This window comes from Ranitomeya variabilis, chromosome 1, assembly GCF_051348905.1.
Source record: "Ranitomeya variabilis isolate aRanVar5 chromosome 1, aRanVar5.hap1, whole genome shotgun sequence".
Lineage (NCBI taxonomy): Eukaryota > Metazoa > Chordata > Amphibia > Anura > Dendrobatidae > Ranitomeya > Ranitomeya variabilis.
In genome coordinates, this window is record NC_135232.1 from 796,901,480 (window position 1) to 796,917,424 (window position 15,945).

The following is a 15,945-nucleotide window of genomic DNA, read 5'->3' on the forward strand; positions in this document are numbered from 1 at the left end:
GTATCCCTTTTCCGCAGATCTTGTTAAAGATTGGACGGAATCTCCACAAGTAGATCCTCCGGTTTCGCGCTTGGCAACCAAAACTCTCCTATCCGTTCCTGACGGTGCTTCAATTAAGAGTCCCACAGAACGCCAGCTAGATTCCCTAGCTCGCTCAGTGTACGAAGCCTCGGGTTCCTCTCTATCTCTCTCCTTCGCTGCGGCGTGGGTTGCCAAGGCAATGGTTTACTGGGCGGATGCCCTCGCAAAATCCATTCAGGAATAGGAACTTCCGCCTGAGGTGGCAGACCTGGCCAAACAAATTGCCATGGCTGGAGATTATGTGATGTATGCGTCTCTCGACGCGGCGGACTGTGCAGCAACTGCAGCTTCAAATGCCATCACCATTAGGAGAGCTATCTGGCTCAGAGAGTGGCGCGCAGATTCCTCCTCAAAAAAGTCTCTGATTTCTCTTCCCTTTCAGAGCGGGCGTCTTTTCGGAGAAAAGCTAGACCAGCTTATTTCCGACGCTACAGGAGGAAAGAGCAAGTTCCTCCCGCAACACAGGCCCAAAGCCGCTTTTCAGCGTCAACAATATTTTCGCTTTCGGCCCTTTCGCAGTAGCCCATTCTGGTCCAATTCTCCCCCCTCATCCAGATCAGAACGATCCGCTCGCCCAGACAGGGACTCTCGACCTTCCTTCAGGCCGAATCAGTCCTGGCGAGGAAAGCCTAGGCAACCCAGAACCAGAGGGTCCAGGCCTGCCAGATTCACTTCACAATGACTCGGGGTCTATTCCAGTCGACGCCTCCAAAGTAGGCGGATGTCTGCTTCTTTTTCAACACGTCTGGCTCTCCGTCGTCCACGACGAATGGGTCAGGGATCTGGTGTCGTCTGGCTACAAACTAGAATTCTCCGCCTCCCCTCCAGCACGTTTTTTTCCCTTTCGTCTCCCAAGTTCGGGAGCTCAATCTTGCGCCCTTCGTTGCGCCATCGAATCCCTCCGCCAAAGCGGGGTCATTGTTCCGGTTCCGGAACACGAGAGATTCAGAGGTTTCTACTCGAACCTCTTCGTTGTGCCGAAAAAGGACCGGACGGTACGCCCCATTTTGGACCTGAAGCTCCTAAACAAGTACGTAAAAGTACGGCACTTCAGGATGGAATCTCTCCGATCGGTCATCTCCTCTATGGAAAGAGGGGAGTTCCTAGCATCAATAGATATCAAAGATGCTTACCTTCACATCCCAATCTTCCCGCCACATCAAAGGTTTCTCCGTTTCGCCATCCTGGAGGACCACTTTCAGTTCACAGCCTTACCCTTCGGTCTCGCCACGGCGCCCAGGGTATTTACAAAAGTCATGGCGGCTGTCATGGCTATTCTTCACTCTCGAGGAGTGGTTGTGTTGCCATACTTAGACGACCTCCTCATAAAAGGTCCGTCTTATCAGGCCTGCGAAGCAAGCGTCCGCATTACCTTGGATTCTCTTTCGCGCCTGGGCTGGCTAATCAACTCGGACAAGTCCTCTCCCATTCCTGCCCGACGGATTTCATTCCTAGGCATGATCCTGGACACATCGAGGGGACTGGTCTTACTTACTCGGTCCAAGGCCCAAGAGCTTCAGCAGGGAACTCGGACGCTCTGTCACCCTCGTCCCCGGTCCATCCGTTTTGCCATGAAGATTCTGGGAAAGATGGTGGCCGCAATAGAAGCTGTTCCCTTCGCTCAACTCCATCTCCGCCCCTTACAACAGGCTCTGCTGGACATCTGGGTCAGGAGTCCCTTATCCCTCGATCGCCCATGTCCTCTGTCACCACGGATCAGGCAAGCCCTCACATGGTGGACTCTGGGATCATCTATCCTCCAGGGGAAGTCTTTCCTCCCGATCCGCTGGCTGGTGTTAACTACCGATGCCAGTCTCCTCGGCTGGGGAGCGGTTTTCCTACACCACTCTGCCCAGGGGCGTTGGACGATTCGGGAGTCGAGGCTCCCTATAAACATCCTGGAAATTCGAGCGATCAGACTCGCCCTGAGACGCTTCCACCCCCTGCTTGCGGGTCACCCGGTCCGAGTTCAATCGGACAATGTCACAGCCGTGGCGTATATAAACCATCAAGGGGGTACCCGCAGCAGGGCGGCGATGCAGGAAGTCTCCCACATTCTTCGTTGGGCCGAGGCCAACCACTCTATCATTTCCACGGTGCACATTCCGGGCGTGGAGAACTGGGCGGCGGATTTTCTCAGCCGTCAGGGCCTCGCCTCGGGGGAGTGGGAACTTCATCCAGAGGTTTTCCGGCAAATCTGCCTTCGCTGGGGAACCCCGGACGTGGATCTGATGGCGTCCAGACTGAACGCCAAAACAACTTCATAGCACGTTCTCGGGATCCCCAGGCCATCGGGGTGGACGCACTCATATACCCGTGGTATCGGTTCCAACTTCCGTACGTGTTTCCTCCGCTTCCCTTACTACCGAAGGTGATCCGGAAAATCAAGACGGAGGGGGTTCAGGTCATCCTTGTTGCCCCGGATTGGCCACGTCGCGCTTGGTACGCGGAGCTCGTTCAGCTCGTATCCAACGTTCCCTGGCGGTTACCAGACCGCCCAGATCTGCTTCGCCAAGGGCCGATCTTCCACCAGAGCTCAGGGGCCCTACGTTTAACGGCGTGGCTGTTGAAACCTGGATTCTAACCCAAGCTGGTTTCTCTCAGCAGGTCATTCCCACCATGATCAAAGCTCGCAAGACGTCCTCCGCTCGCATCTACCACCGCACCTGGAAGGCCTACTTCTCGTGCAGGCTCCGAAGTCGCCCTCCGCTTGCTTTCTCTATTCCTTCCATTTTGGATTTCCTGCAGTCCGGTTTGGATTCCGGCCTGGCACTGAGTTCCCTCAAGGGTCAGATCTCAGCTCTATCCGTGTTGTTTCAACGTAAGATCGCTGCCTACTTGCAGGTCAGAACCTTCATTCAGGGGGTCTCCCATGTGGTACCCCCCTACAGAATGCCGTTAGAGACCTGGGATCTCAATTTGGTCCTGAGCGTTCTTCAGGAACCTCCGTTTGAACCTCTTCAGGACGTACCGCTACCTGTCCTCTCCTGGAAGGTTGCCTTCCTTGTGGCAGTGACATCTATCAGACGGGTCTCAGAATTGACCGCTTTATCCTGCCTGGCGTCTTTCCTTGCCTTCCACCAGGACTAGGTAGTTCTACACCCATCTCCGGACTTTCTCCCTAAGGTGGTCTTATCTTTCCAATTTAACGAGGACATCATTCTTCCCTCTTTCTGCCCACAGCCAAAACACAGGGTCGAAAAGGCCCTTCATACCCTGGATGTGGTACGGGCCCTCAGGAGGTGCATTTCCAGAACTGCTCATTTCCGCAAATCGGACTCCCTCTTTGTTCTCCCGGAGGGTCAAAGAAAGGGTTTAGCTGCGTCTAAGGCCACGATAGCCAGATGGATTCGGTCTGCTATCGAAGAATCCTATCAGGTCAGGGCCAGACCTGTCCCGGCGGGGATTAGAGCACACTCTACTCGGTCGTTGGGTGCTTCCTGGGCCATCCGGCACCAGGCGACGGCGGAGCAGGTTTGCAAGGCCGCAACGTGGTCCAGCCTGCATACTTTTTCAAAGCACTGCAATGTCCATATTCAATCTTCTGCGGATGCGGCCCTTGGCAGACGTATTCTGCAAGCGGCCGTAGCGCATTTATAGTGAGTTGGTACACGGAGTTTATTTGGTTGTTTTGTTTCCCACCCAGGGACTGCTTTGGGACGTCCCATGGTCCTGTGTCCCCCAATGTGGCGAAGGAGAAATAGGGATTTTTGTGTGTACTCACCGTAAAATCCTTTTCTCCGAGCCACTCATTGGGGGACACAGCACCCACCCTGTTAGCCTTATGGCTTGTTACCTTTTTGGTTCCTGACTTTCTTCGACATGTTATACTCTGTTAGGTATTGTACTGTTATTATTCTCCTACTGCTTTTGCACTGAACTGGGTCTCTGGAAGCCAGCATGAGGGTGTATACTGCAGGGGAGGAGCTAACTCTTTTTTTCTCAACTTAGTGTCAGCCTCCTAGTGACAGCAGCATAACACCCATGGTCCTGTGTCCCCCAATGAGTGGCTCGGAGAAAAGGATTTTACGGTGAGTACACACAAAAATCCCTATTTTTGGTGTGTTACATATGAGGCGGTTAGCAGGAAGGCAGAAGTGACGCTGCAGCGCAGACAGACAAGCAACAGCCGGGTGCAAAACGCTGAAAGCGCCCACCCACTGCCCACACTTAAAGGGAACCTGTCACCACGTTTTTGGAAGATGGGATAAAAATAGCGTTAAATAGGGGCAGAGGTGGGCATTACATTAGTGTGTTTGTTATGCGTTTATTACCCACCTAAGTTGCCGAAATACCTTTGCAAAGTCTCCGTTTTCGCCTGTCAATCAGGCTGGTCTGGTCAAAAGGGCGTTGTCTTCCCCCAGATTTTGCGTAGTTTTCCGTTGGTGGCGTAGTGGTGTGCGCATGCCCAAGGTCCCGAATCCTCTGCCAGGGGATTTAAAAGAGCGCGCTGTTCGTTTTCATTGGTGATCGGTGGGCGCGGCCATCTTCCTTTGGCCGCGCGTGCACAGAAGCGGCGCTCTGCTGGCCGCGGCTTCAGGAAAATGGCCGCCGCGATATCCATCTGCGCACGCGCGGCATCCCGCGGCCATTTTCCTGAAGCCGCGGCCAGCAGAGCGCCGCTTCTGCGCACGCGCGGCCAAAGGAAGATGGCCGCGCCCACCGATCACCAATGAAAACGAACAGCGCGCTCTTTTAAATCCCCTGGCAGAGGATTCAGGACCTTGGGCATGCGCACACCACTACGCCACCAACGGAAAACTACGCAAAATCTGGGGGAAGACAAGACGCCCTTTTGACCAGACCAGCCTGATTGACAGGCGAAAACGGAGACTTTGCAAAGGTATTTCGGCAACTTAGGTGGGTAATAAACGCATAACAAACACACTAATGTAATGCCCACCTCTGCCCCTATTTAACGCTATTTTTATCCCATCTTCCAAAAACGTGGTGACAGGTTCCCTTTAAAGCAGCAGCTGTGACATATGTGGGTAGAAGCTCTGCACAACCAAATTCAGCACATGCACCAGGCAAGTGATGTACGTCAAACCAGCTAGGCCCAGAGCTGCTACAAGATTTTTCTCATTATCGCACACCACCAGGCTGGGCTTGAGGTTGCCCGGCACTAACCACTCATCTGTCTACTGTTTGATTCCCATCCACAGCTCCTTCATGGTGTGGGATTTGTCCCCCAAACAAATGAGTTTCAGAACAGCCTACTGTTGTTTCCCCCTGGCTGTGCTGAAGTTGGTGGGGCAGGTCTTACTGTGACCTTATGAGGAGGCAGTGGAGGAAACTGAGTAGGCGGCAACATGGACAGAGAAACGTCCAGCAATCCTCGGTGGTGGTAGGACATGCCCTAGAACGTCTTTAGCCTCTGTCCCAGCCGACACTACATTTAGGGTATGTGCACACGTTCAGGTTTTTTCGTGGTTTTTTTCGCCATAAAAACGGTATAAAAACTCATTAAAAACGCATACATTATGCATCCTATCATTTAGAATGCATTCTGCATGTTTTGGGCACATGGTGAGTTTTTTTCCGCGACAAAAAACGCATCGCGGTAAAAAAAAGCAGCATATTCATTAATTTTGCATTTTTTCTCGCGTTTTTCCCGCTATTCTATGCATTGGGAAAAAACGCAGAAAAAACGCGGTAAAAACGCATGCGGATTTCTGGCAGAAATGTCCGGTTTTTGTCAGGAAAATTTCTGCCAGAAATCCTGACGTGTGCACATAGCCTTACACAGTGGGTACTTAGGGAAATGTAACGTTCCTGGCGGTGCTTAGTGGGCCACATATAGGTGGTTGTGTGGACCTTGCCTCTGATGGTGTTGCACCAGCAGCCTTTCGACAAGCTTTATTAGGTTGGCGAACCCGAACAATAACACGGACTTAAGTTTGGAAGTCCGTGTACCGGATTCGGTACTGAACACTAGGTGTCCAGTATGAACCTTGAACTTTACCATACCATTCGGGTTCGCTCATCCCTACTGCTCAGCTTACTTGTACCCAGGATACCCAAGTCCTTCTCCTGTTCTGTAGTCCCGAGTATACTCCCATTTAATGTATATGCAGCAACAGGATTCCCCCATCTTAGGTGCATTACTCTACCTTTTATCAACATTAAACTCTTTGCCAAATGTTTGCCCATTCAGACATCTTATCCAGATTATTTTTTAATATTGTCAAGGTCAGATTTTAATATCTTACATAGTTTGGTGTCGTCAACAAAGACTTACACTCTCTCAATCCCATCCACAATGTCATTAATAAGGAGATTAAAAAATCAAGCTTTTTTGTATTTTCATCATAGGACAGAGAAGATAAAGCAAGATTCTATGCTCAAGACTAAAGCTATGCGGGAAAGAGAAGAAAGACATGAAATGAAGAAATATAAATATACTGTTCTCAGAATCCGATTTCCAGACGACTATATATTACAAGGTGAGAGGAAGCTCTTAAAGATTATAAGGTCTGTATAGGAAAATTAAATTTGATAAAGCAATCAAATGATTTCCTTAAAGTAAATGAATACTGTACCTCACCTGAAAGCAGCATAGGATGCAGAAGTGCTGAGGGTGTGAAAATATATATTCTTCTGTGAATAATTTTTTAAATATAAAAAGCTGTTAAAAGATAATAATGTCAGCATGTTTTGATGGGAACGTGTAATTGCTCCAAGGTCACTGATTGCAGCCTTGTGGCATGAATGTAAATTTAGGATGTATTGTGGCTAAATTAGCAGTTTACTAGTTGCAGTGCTGTGTGAATGCGGTGAACGTCTACCACCACTGACTACTGCGTATAGGAAAAGAGCAGTCAAAGACTATATGCACTATAGACAGACAGGTGCCAGCTGTTGAATACAGCCATCATCTACCGCTTACCACAGCGATCAGAGTTTTTTTCTGATCATTGCAGCTTAATCCATAAAATGCTGAGTTGTGCCATCCTGGTTGCATTTCAGTATGGAGTCCATTGCCTACACAGTCTCATCACAGCCTTTAACACTGCCATGCTGGTATCCTTGTGAAGCCCAGCCACAGACTGGTTTTCATAGAAGATCCTGATGTGTTCTACATATTGGTATATACCAGTATATATTAAAAACAATCAAACGCAGGTTCAAGTACCTTTATTAGGGCCAAAAAATAAAATTTCCCCCTTTTAAAACAAATAAGGTAAATAAGCTGAATGTGTTCTGCTGAGTCCATAAATGTTCAAACTATCAAAATGTAAAATGGTGTTTTTTTTCCTAAACACTTAAACAGGCTGCTTCTTTTAGGGGTTAAATAATGCGAGGAGTCATAGTAAAAGCCTTCAGTAAGTTTATATGCAGAGAGCGCCAAACTCAAAAAATGTTTCCTATGAGTCTAAACAGGATCGGAAAAACAAGGCTTCACCCCTGTCTATAAATTGTACCTGACATTGCAGCTCCACAACCTATGGACATGTGTGGAGCCATTTTTGGAAAAAAAAACGCCATGTTTTTCTTATCTTGTACAACCTATTGTCCTCTTTTGATATGATTATACTGAATCAGAGCTGTTTGCAAAGTGGTGAACATGCATGGTTACTAATGTATACCCTTTGTTCAAATGTCTTCTGCAATTTCAGGTCTATTCTATCCCCAGGAAAGGTTGTCTCTTTTGGTCGATTTTATTCGCCAGCATCTGCAGAATGACTGGCTTCCTTTTGAACTTATTTCTCCAGGTGGTCAAAAGTTGGAAGATGAACAGGCTACTTTTATTGAGTGTGGTTTGGTAAGTAGAAGTTTTGTGTAGCAAAAATTGAAAATGCCTGGTGTATTTTCCCCTTTTTAACAGACTGAATAGGATTATTGGTGGAGCTGATATAATTTTTTACTTACGGTATGTGAAATTTCAGTTGAATTAAGGACAAGCTTGATTGAGTCAATGTAGCTCATTATAGTTAGAACAAAAAAAATAAGATGTGGTCAATGGGTAATAATTGGAGATGAGCGAATCGATTTGTTGCATTGTAAATTCTAATAATATGCGATTCTCTTGAATCACCTAAAATCGCCACCACCATTCTCCACATTGCAGAAGAAGACATTATCCCATGACCTCGAGCTTGGCTGGGTGACCTTCCGCATCCTCCTCATAATGCCTTACAACTATTTTATCACTTAACATAGCAAAGCAAATTAGGAGGGACAATTATAGTCAGTATAAAAACAGAAGCAGGAAATTTAGCAGCCATTTTGTGGTGATTCTGGATAGTAAGAGGATATCTCACATCTAACCGCCATAGCAATAGGATAGAAAACCTTGAAATACTCAAACTTTGCAGATAGTGTGTGACAGAACAGCAAAGAAGATTAGTGTGCAAGAAAAAGAGAATGATACAGACTGAACTGATATGGAGAGAGATAGGAGAGTAAATAGTCAGTGAGGTTGGGCCAAGATGGGGGCCTCCTAGCTTGCATGAGCAATGTCTGGTTATACTGCTAGTGCTTCCATTCAATCACATATTTTGTGCCCTTATGAAGAAGCGAGCCACCAATATTGTGGAAAGCACAAAAAACATAAATTCTGTGACTGCCTTACAAAGAGTGCTTGTCACAAACCATACTGATTTTTTGCACACCTGTTACCTTGGTCTACTTTTGACGTACGTACATTTAACACCAGTACTATAGCCTGTTGCCCTTCTATTCTTGGCATTTACCTAGCTTTACTTGGTTACTTCTTTTTGGGAAGAGGAAATTATGACATAATAAAACTTAAAAAAGAGAATTGAAGAAATACAGTCTTTTAACTGTGACACAAATGCTTTGTGAGGCAGGTCTCAAACAGTACTGCATTTTTTCACACCTGTTTTATTCGTCGAATTTACTTATTTACACGCCCCACAATAGTGCGCCGTTGCAGCTGTTGATTTTTTTGGCATTCACCTAGCATTCCTTGGTAGGTCCTTTTTGGGAAGGGGTAATTATATTTGTATTAAAAAAAAAAAAGTTAATTCTTAAAAAAAAATGGTAAAAAAGTGGTGATGGATGGGGCAATGTAGAAAAAAAAACATTAACACTACAGTATCTGGCAATATAAATATGAGAACCTTAAGTAGCACCACCACTGGCACCAATCTAGGCGGTAGTACTAAACACAGGACAAAGTTCTTTTCCGTTGAATCCTTCGGGCATATAGTTGGGATGTTATGGACTATATGATGTCACTCATCAAAGTCACAGCAAGATGAATGATGTTACCTCCGACCATGATACTGTCATTGTTCTGCACTTTCCTCCTCTGCCACCTGAACAGTTAATATGTTCAGTTATGGACTTTCACTTATGTAAATCACATCTTTGTCATTTCTGACCTCTGATGTCCCTTACACCCTAGGGAATTCTGAGTGCTGAGAAGGAATTTCTTCCAGTTGATGCTTTGGATGAGAGTAGTAAGCATTTGAACTTGTATGAGGTGGGGTGGAGGACATAACTGAAGCCCAGCTATGATAGTACTAGATGTAGGGGCACTCAGAGTCAGGGAAAATGTAGAATTGGGAATCGGAAGCTCAGGAAATTTCCTACAATGAAACTACTGTTAACCAGCTAAGGGATGATGCTGGACTAGACCTGTGAACCTTATCGAGGAGATCATGTCATTAGAGGATGCGGATGGTGGCCTTGACGATAAAGAGTGGAGCCGACTCACTCAGATTCTGTTTAAAAACAGAGCCTCTACTACCCTCACAAAACTGTAATCTCACCAGATTGTGGGCTGACACTGTTAAAAATTCAAATCAAATATGCTAGAAATCTAAGGGAAATGGTCTGACTTGCGAATGACCTTTTTGAGAAAAATCTTATCTTTATGTCTTCTGTAAAGGTAAATCAAAAATATTAAAACTTACTGCAAATGTGTTCTATTGAAAAAAAAACAAAAACCAATTTAGGTAGACGTATTAAGAAATGCACATTTTAATATTTCCAAACTGTAATACATGACTCCCTGTATTTACCTAATATTTTCTTTAGGTTAAAGGGGTTTTCCCATCTTATAATATTATGGTATATGATTAGTGTGTGTCCTCTAGCTGGGATCCTGTTTAATTAGGGATAATAATGGACTGGATCATTGGCTACAGAAACCCAACCATCCAGTGCGTAGTGAACTACAACACAGTTCTGCATTCATGGGAACGTGACTTTGGGACAGTTCCTAACCAAGGGGGTGGACAAAAGCACCGCTATAGAGGAAACCTCATTGAAGGAGTGGTAGGCGTTCAAACCAAATCCTTCACAGATGAAAAGCGATGATGTATCTTAACCCTTTCGTGCCAGAGCCTGTTTGTGGCGGGGCCAATTTTTACAATTCTGGCCAGTGTCACTTTGAGTTAATAACTCTGGAATGCTTCAACGTATCTCAGTGTTTCTGAGATTGTCTTTTCGTGACATATTGTACTTCAAGATAGTGGTAAAATTTGTTTGATAGAACTTGCGTTTATTTCTGAAAATATTGGAAATTTTGCTCAAATTTTAAAAATGTCACAATTTTCAAACTTTTAATCTTTATACCCTTAAACCAGAGAGTTATGTCACACAAAATAGTTCATAAATAACATTTCCCACATGTCTACTTTACATCAGCAAAATTGTTGAAATATGTTTTTTTGGTACAAAGTTAGAAGGGTTAAAAGTTGATCAGCAATTTCTAATTTTTCCATAAAATTAACAAAACTATTTTTTTAGAGACCACCTCACATTTGAAGGGACTTTGAGGGGTCTCTATGATAGAAAATACCCATAAGTAACACCATTCTAAATACTGCACCCTTCAAGGTGCTCAAAATCACATTCAAGAAATTTAGTAATCCATCAGGTGCTTCACAGGAATTAATGGAATGTGGAAGGAAAAAACTAACATTTCATTTTTTCCCACAAAAAGGTTACTTTAGCTCCAATTTTTCATTTTAAGGCTACGCCCTCAATAATCGGCAGCGCTTTGGACGCAGTGTATGTCCACTGCGTCCAAAGCGCTGAAGGCTTTTGAACGCAGGTGATTCTGCATGTGTTCATTGAACCGTGCGGAATCACAACATCCAATATATTGCATGGGTGAAATTTATCTTGCAGAGACTCGCATCTCCGCAAGATGAATTGACATGCTGTGGTCTGGAAAGACGCGCCACATGTTTGTTTTCACAAGTAAACCGCGGGCATCGGTGCACGCATAGTGGACATGCGATTTCTTGAAATCCCATCCACTACGCTGTAATATCTGGACACTGCGGGTTGGACAGTTGATCCCATTTTGTAAACTACACCTCTCAAGGAATTCCTCTAGGGGAGTATTGAGTATTTTTAACTCTCAGGCAATTCACAAACTTGTATAACATTGGGCTAAAGTAAATGAGTATTACTAAAATGTTGCTTTTTAAATTGCCCAAGTTTGCAATTTTCAAAAGTGGTAATAGGAGAAAATGCATAAGAAATTGTACTGTTCATTTTCTCCTGAGTACATCAATACCCCGTAAGTGGTTGAAAACTACTTTGAGGCACAGTGCAAAGCTCAGAAGGGAAGTAGCGCCATATTATAGTGCTGATTTTCCTGCACTGGTTTGAGGGGGCCATGTCACATTGGCAGAGCCCCTGAGGTGCCAGAACAGCAGAAACCCCCATAAGTGACCCCATTTTACAAACTACACCTCTGTATGAATTCATCTAGGGGCGCAGTGTTTATATTGACACCACAGGTGTATGACAAAATGTTATACTAATGGGCAGTGAAGAAAAAATAATTACATTTTTACCACACAAAAAATTGTTTTAGCCCCAGATTTTACATTTTCACTTGGGGAAATTGGTAAAAATGGTGCCAAAATGTGTCACACAATTTCCCCTGAATGTGGCAATACCCCATATGTGGCAGTACAGTACTTCTTAGCTACACAGCCAGGCTCTGGATGGAGAATATTTTCTGGACTCCATATACAGAGCCCCTAAATGCCAGGACAGCAGAATTCCCCCTCAAGTGACCCCATTTTGGAAATTACACCCCTTTGTGAATTTATCTACAGGTGTAGTGACCATTTTGACTCCTTAAGTATTTTCCAGAAACAAGCAGCAGTGGATGTTGCTGAGTGAAAATTGCAAACTGCCGTTGTAGTGACCAGTACCTTATAGTGACCAGTATGTCATGCCCAGCTCATGCTTCTGGAGACATGCACCTGTAATTTGGGCGGGCTCTCATCGCTACAGAAATGCCAAACATGCAGTTTAGACACACTGTGGGGCTCAGAAGGGAGGGGTCATTTGGATTTGGCAGTGCAGAGTTCATTGGATTTCTTTTGGGGGGGGGGGGGCGAGGAGCCATAGCGCTCACTTTTTTTGTGGATTGAGTTGAAGCTTTTATTGGGAACATTTTACATAACGTTTGGCATCACATTTATCCTGTGCTCTATGCTGACCGCTTACTTTGGGATTTCCATCTAAATCTCTGAGTGACGTGATTCAGATGAAACGCCTAAGGGATCGATTCACTATAATGAGGCAGCAGTTTTACTCTGGACTCCATCTGGCCTCTGTTCAGTGGTGTCCTTCTTTTGAGAGGTGCACAAAACTGGTGGCCTGTGCTTTTATGCACACCTAAAAAGACAGACATCGCCGGATCACAAGTCAGACAGCATCTAGAGTGCCTCCATCTGCCTCACTATAGGGAATCTTCTGCCGGGAGTTTCGTCTGAATTATGTGTTTCAGAGATTTACATGGAAACCCTTGGTATAAGCTCTCAGCGCAAAGCACAGGATAAATGTTCACGAGTTGACCTTACTGTAATCTTTGTGAGGCAGAATGAACAAATCAACAGCAGGTGAAGAATGTTTTATTTCTTTTTTATGCCATTCCTTGTGTGGTATAAGTGATTAGGTGACTTTATTCTTCAGGTTAGTGCGATTACAGCGACACCAGATTTATATCGCGTTTTTAGGTTTGGCAGCTGTCAAAACACTAAGTTTCTTTTTTTACAAAAACAAGTTTTTGCATCACCCCATTTTGAGAGCTATAATTTTTCCAGATTTTGGCCCACAGAGTCATGTGAGGGCTTGTTTTTTGCAGGACAAGTTAATGTTTTTATTGATAGCATTTTCTGGCACATGATTTTTTTTTGGTCGCTTTCTGTTCCGATTTTTAGGCGGCAGAATGAACAAGCACCAGCAATTCAGGAATTGTGTTTTTTTTTATTGCCATTCCGCGTGTTGTAAAATTGATAAGGCAGCTTTATTCCTGGGATCAGTACAATTACAGCAATAGCACATTTATGTTTTTTTATGTTTTGCTGCTTTCATACAATACAAACTGTTATAGAAAAAATGTTTTTGCATCGCTTTGTTCTGAGAGCTATAACTTTATTTTTCTGCTGTTGGAGCTGTATGGTGGTTTCTTTTTTGCGGGACACGATGACGTTTTCATCTATACAATTTTTATTTTGATTTGACTTTTTGATCGCGGTTTATTCTACCTTTTGTTTGGTGGCATGATGAAAAGGCATGGTTTTTGCTCCTTTTTTTTAACGGTGTGCACTGTAGGACTTAACTAGTGTAACAGTTTTATAGGTCGTATACGTATTTATTGGTTTAATATTTTTATTTTTTTATTTTTGTGGGTCTTATTTTTGTTTGTTTTTTTCAATATTTTTAAAAACATTTTATAACTTTTCTTTTTCTTACCTGTATGGGACTTCAATTTTTTTTTCTCTGACCACTGGTCTCATGCTCTGCAATATACATATATTGCAAAGTATGAAACCTGACAGTTTCATACTGTCAGATCGATTGTTAGACTCAGCTGTTGGCTGAGTCTAACAAGCCACCATAGCTAGCAGACACAGAGGTCATCACGTGACCTCTGGTTGCCAGGACAGCGCAGGATCCCCTGTGATGAGATCTGAGGGGGGCGTCGGAGAGATGAGTACAGTAGTGGTCTTCCTCTGCTATCTTCTAAATGCCACAATCACGGCATCTAAAGATGGCAAAGGGTTAACATTTAGACCTGATCCAAGTCTCTGATGTCCGCTGTCAGAGCAGGTATCGCAGCAGCGCTTGCAGGGTCCAGAGTGATGCGAGACCACCAACCGCTAATAAACCTTTCCGCTGAGTGAGCGGTTGGGAAGTGGCTAAAGGGAATCTGTCACCAGGTTTTTTGCTACCTCATCTGAGAGCAGCATAATGTAGCAAAAAAGACCCTGATTCCAACAATGTTTTATTAAGTTTACTGGGTGCAGCAGTTGTGACACAGTTTTTAGATGGAGCATACAGCAGAGCTCAGAAAGTTGACTCCACCCACAACCCAGCCTTTTGTGTACATTGTCTATTGACAGTGAGCTGCTTATCACAGGTGGGGACGTGGTCGGTCTAGCTAGCCTGTGAGACCTATTGTAGCAGAGATATTCTTCTGGTGATAAAACCTTAATTGTACGTAACCAACATCACACAGCTCTATAAGTGACACATCCCTGAATTGTGTTTTAACCCCTACATCACTTACTTTACTGGGTGCAGACATTCTGACAGAGTTTTCAGATTTGGGAGTGCAGCAGAGCTGAGAAAGCTAACCCCTCTCACAAGAGGCTCTGTATGTACATACTCTGTAAACCGTGAGCTGCTTATCACAGGAGGGGTGGAGTCAGACTAGAACTCATGCACAGCTGTGGCTTCTGTTGTTCGAGCAATGATAATCACTGGGTGATAAAACCTTCAGTTTAAGTAAGCAACAGCACACCGCTTGGCATGTGACACTTCGTTGAATTCAATGTTTTAACCCCTACATCATGCTGTCCTCAGATTACATAGCACAAACCTGCTCACAGATTCTAGTCATTGGAATATGCCTTCAACTAAAAGATGATGCTACAGCTCCGCTACAAAGATAAATAAGTTATATCTTAAATTGTACTCATGAATATTAATATTTGCAGGTTCCATCCGCATTGTTAACTTTCCGATGGGATGAAGCAATCGTGGCTGACATGGAGGCTACAGATGGATATAAAACAGAGAGTGTGCTCAAACAAGATCTGCTATCCACTGCCAACACTCTGACATAGACAATGAAGTTTTCCACATCGTATCCAGAAGAGAAACGAGATACATAATTTTATGTCAATGTTAATGAAATGTCTTAGCGCCTGTTGTATAAAATATATATATATGTATATACAGTGTATTCTTCTGCAAAATTGCTTTTATTTTATAGACACCATTTGTGTATAAGTTATTTATATAATGCCGCAGGTAAAAAGATCCCTTTCTTCCACCAATCATTATTTGTGTTAAAATCTAACTTTGTTATTGTTCCTAAACATAAAACCCACCCCAAGATATACATTCGTCCCTGTATGTTCCGTTGATTGTTTAGCTGATAATGCCTGCAGTGTATTCAAGTCACTACATTCATAGGGACCATATTGCTGTAGGAGTCTGTATGTTCTCCCAGTGCTCGTGTGGGTTCCCTCCAGGTTCTCCAGTTTCTGCCCTCGCTTCAAAGACACACTGAGAGGGGATTTAGATTCTGGTCCCCAGCGGGGACAGCAATGAAAATGTCTATAAAGAGCTGTGGGATTGTGCTGTATAAGCAAGTAAAATTAATAATTCAAATACTGTTAACCCCTTGGTGGTGTTTTGACTGGGAGACGTCATGAGAAGTGATACCATTTATTTAATTTCCCAGAGGAGTATCGCACGGCCTCATAAGTCTCCTTACTCTGGAATGTCAGGCGTGCCCCTGTCCACATATAGAAACTGTACCCCTTAGACCCAAGTCAGAGGCCTCTCATACAGCCCAATTTGCTCTCATGCTTTGTACTTACTAGGGTAACACCCCGAAACACGTGTTTG

The 15,945-nt window shown here is 44.4% G+C and overlaps 1 protein-coding gene across 1 annotated transcript in view; it reads left to right on the forward strand.

Annotated features, from left to right (window-relative positions):
• The window catches only part of UBXN6 (UBX domain protein 6), a 42,377-nt gene extending 27,070 nt beyond the window's left edge, over nucleotides 1–15,307 (forward strand). Inside the window, exons 9-11 of the mRNA XM_077273564.1 lie at nucleotides 6,397–6,527; nucleotides 7,701–7,846; nucleotides 15,027–15,307. Of these exons, the coding sequence (XP_077129679.1) occupies nucleotides 6,397–6,527; nucleotides 7,701–7,846; nucleotides 15,027–15,155 (406 nt within the window). The 3' untranslated portion in view covers nucleotides 15,156–15,307. The remainder of the gene's footprint in view (nucleotides 1–6,396; nucleotides 6,528–7,700; nucleotides 7,847–15,026) is intronic.
• The last annotated feature ends 638 nt before the right edge of the window (nucleotides 15,308–15,945 follow it).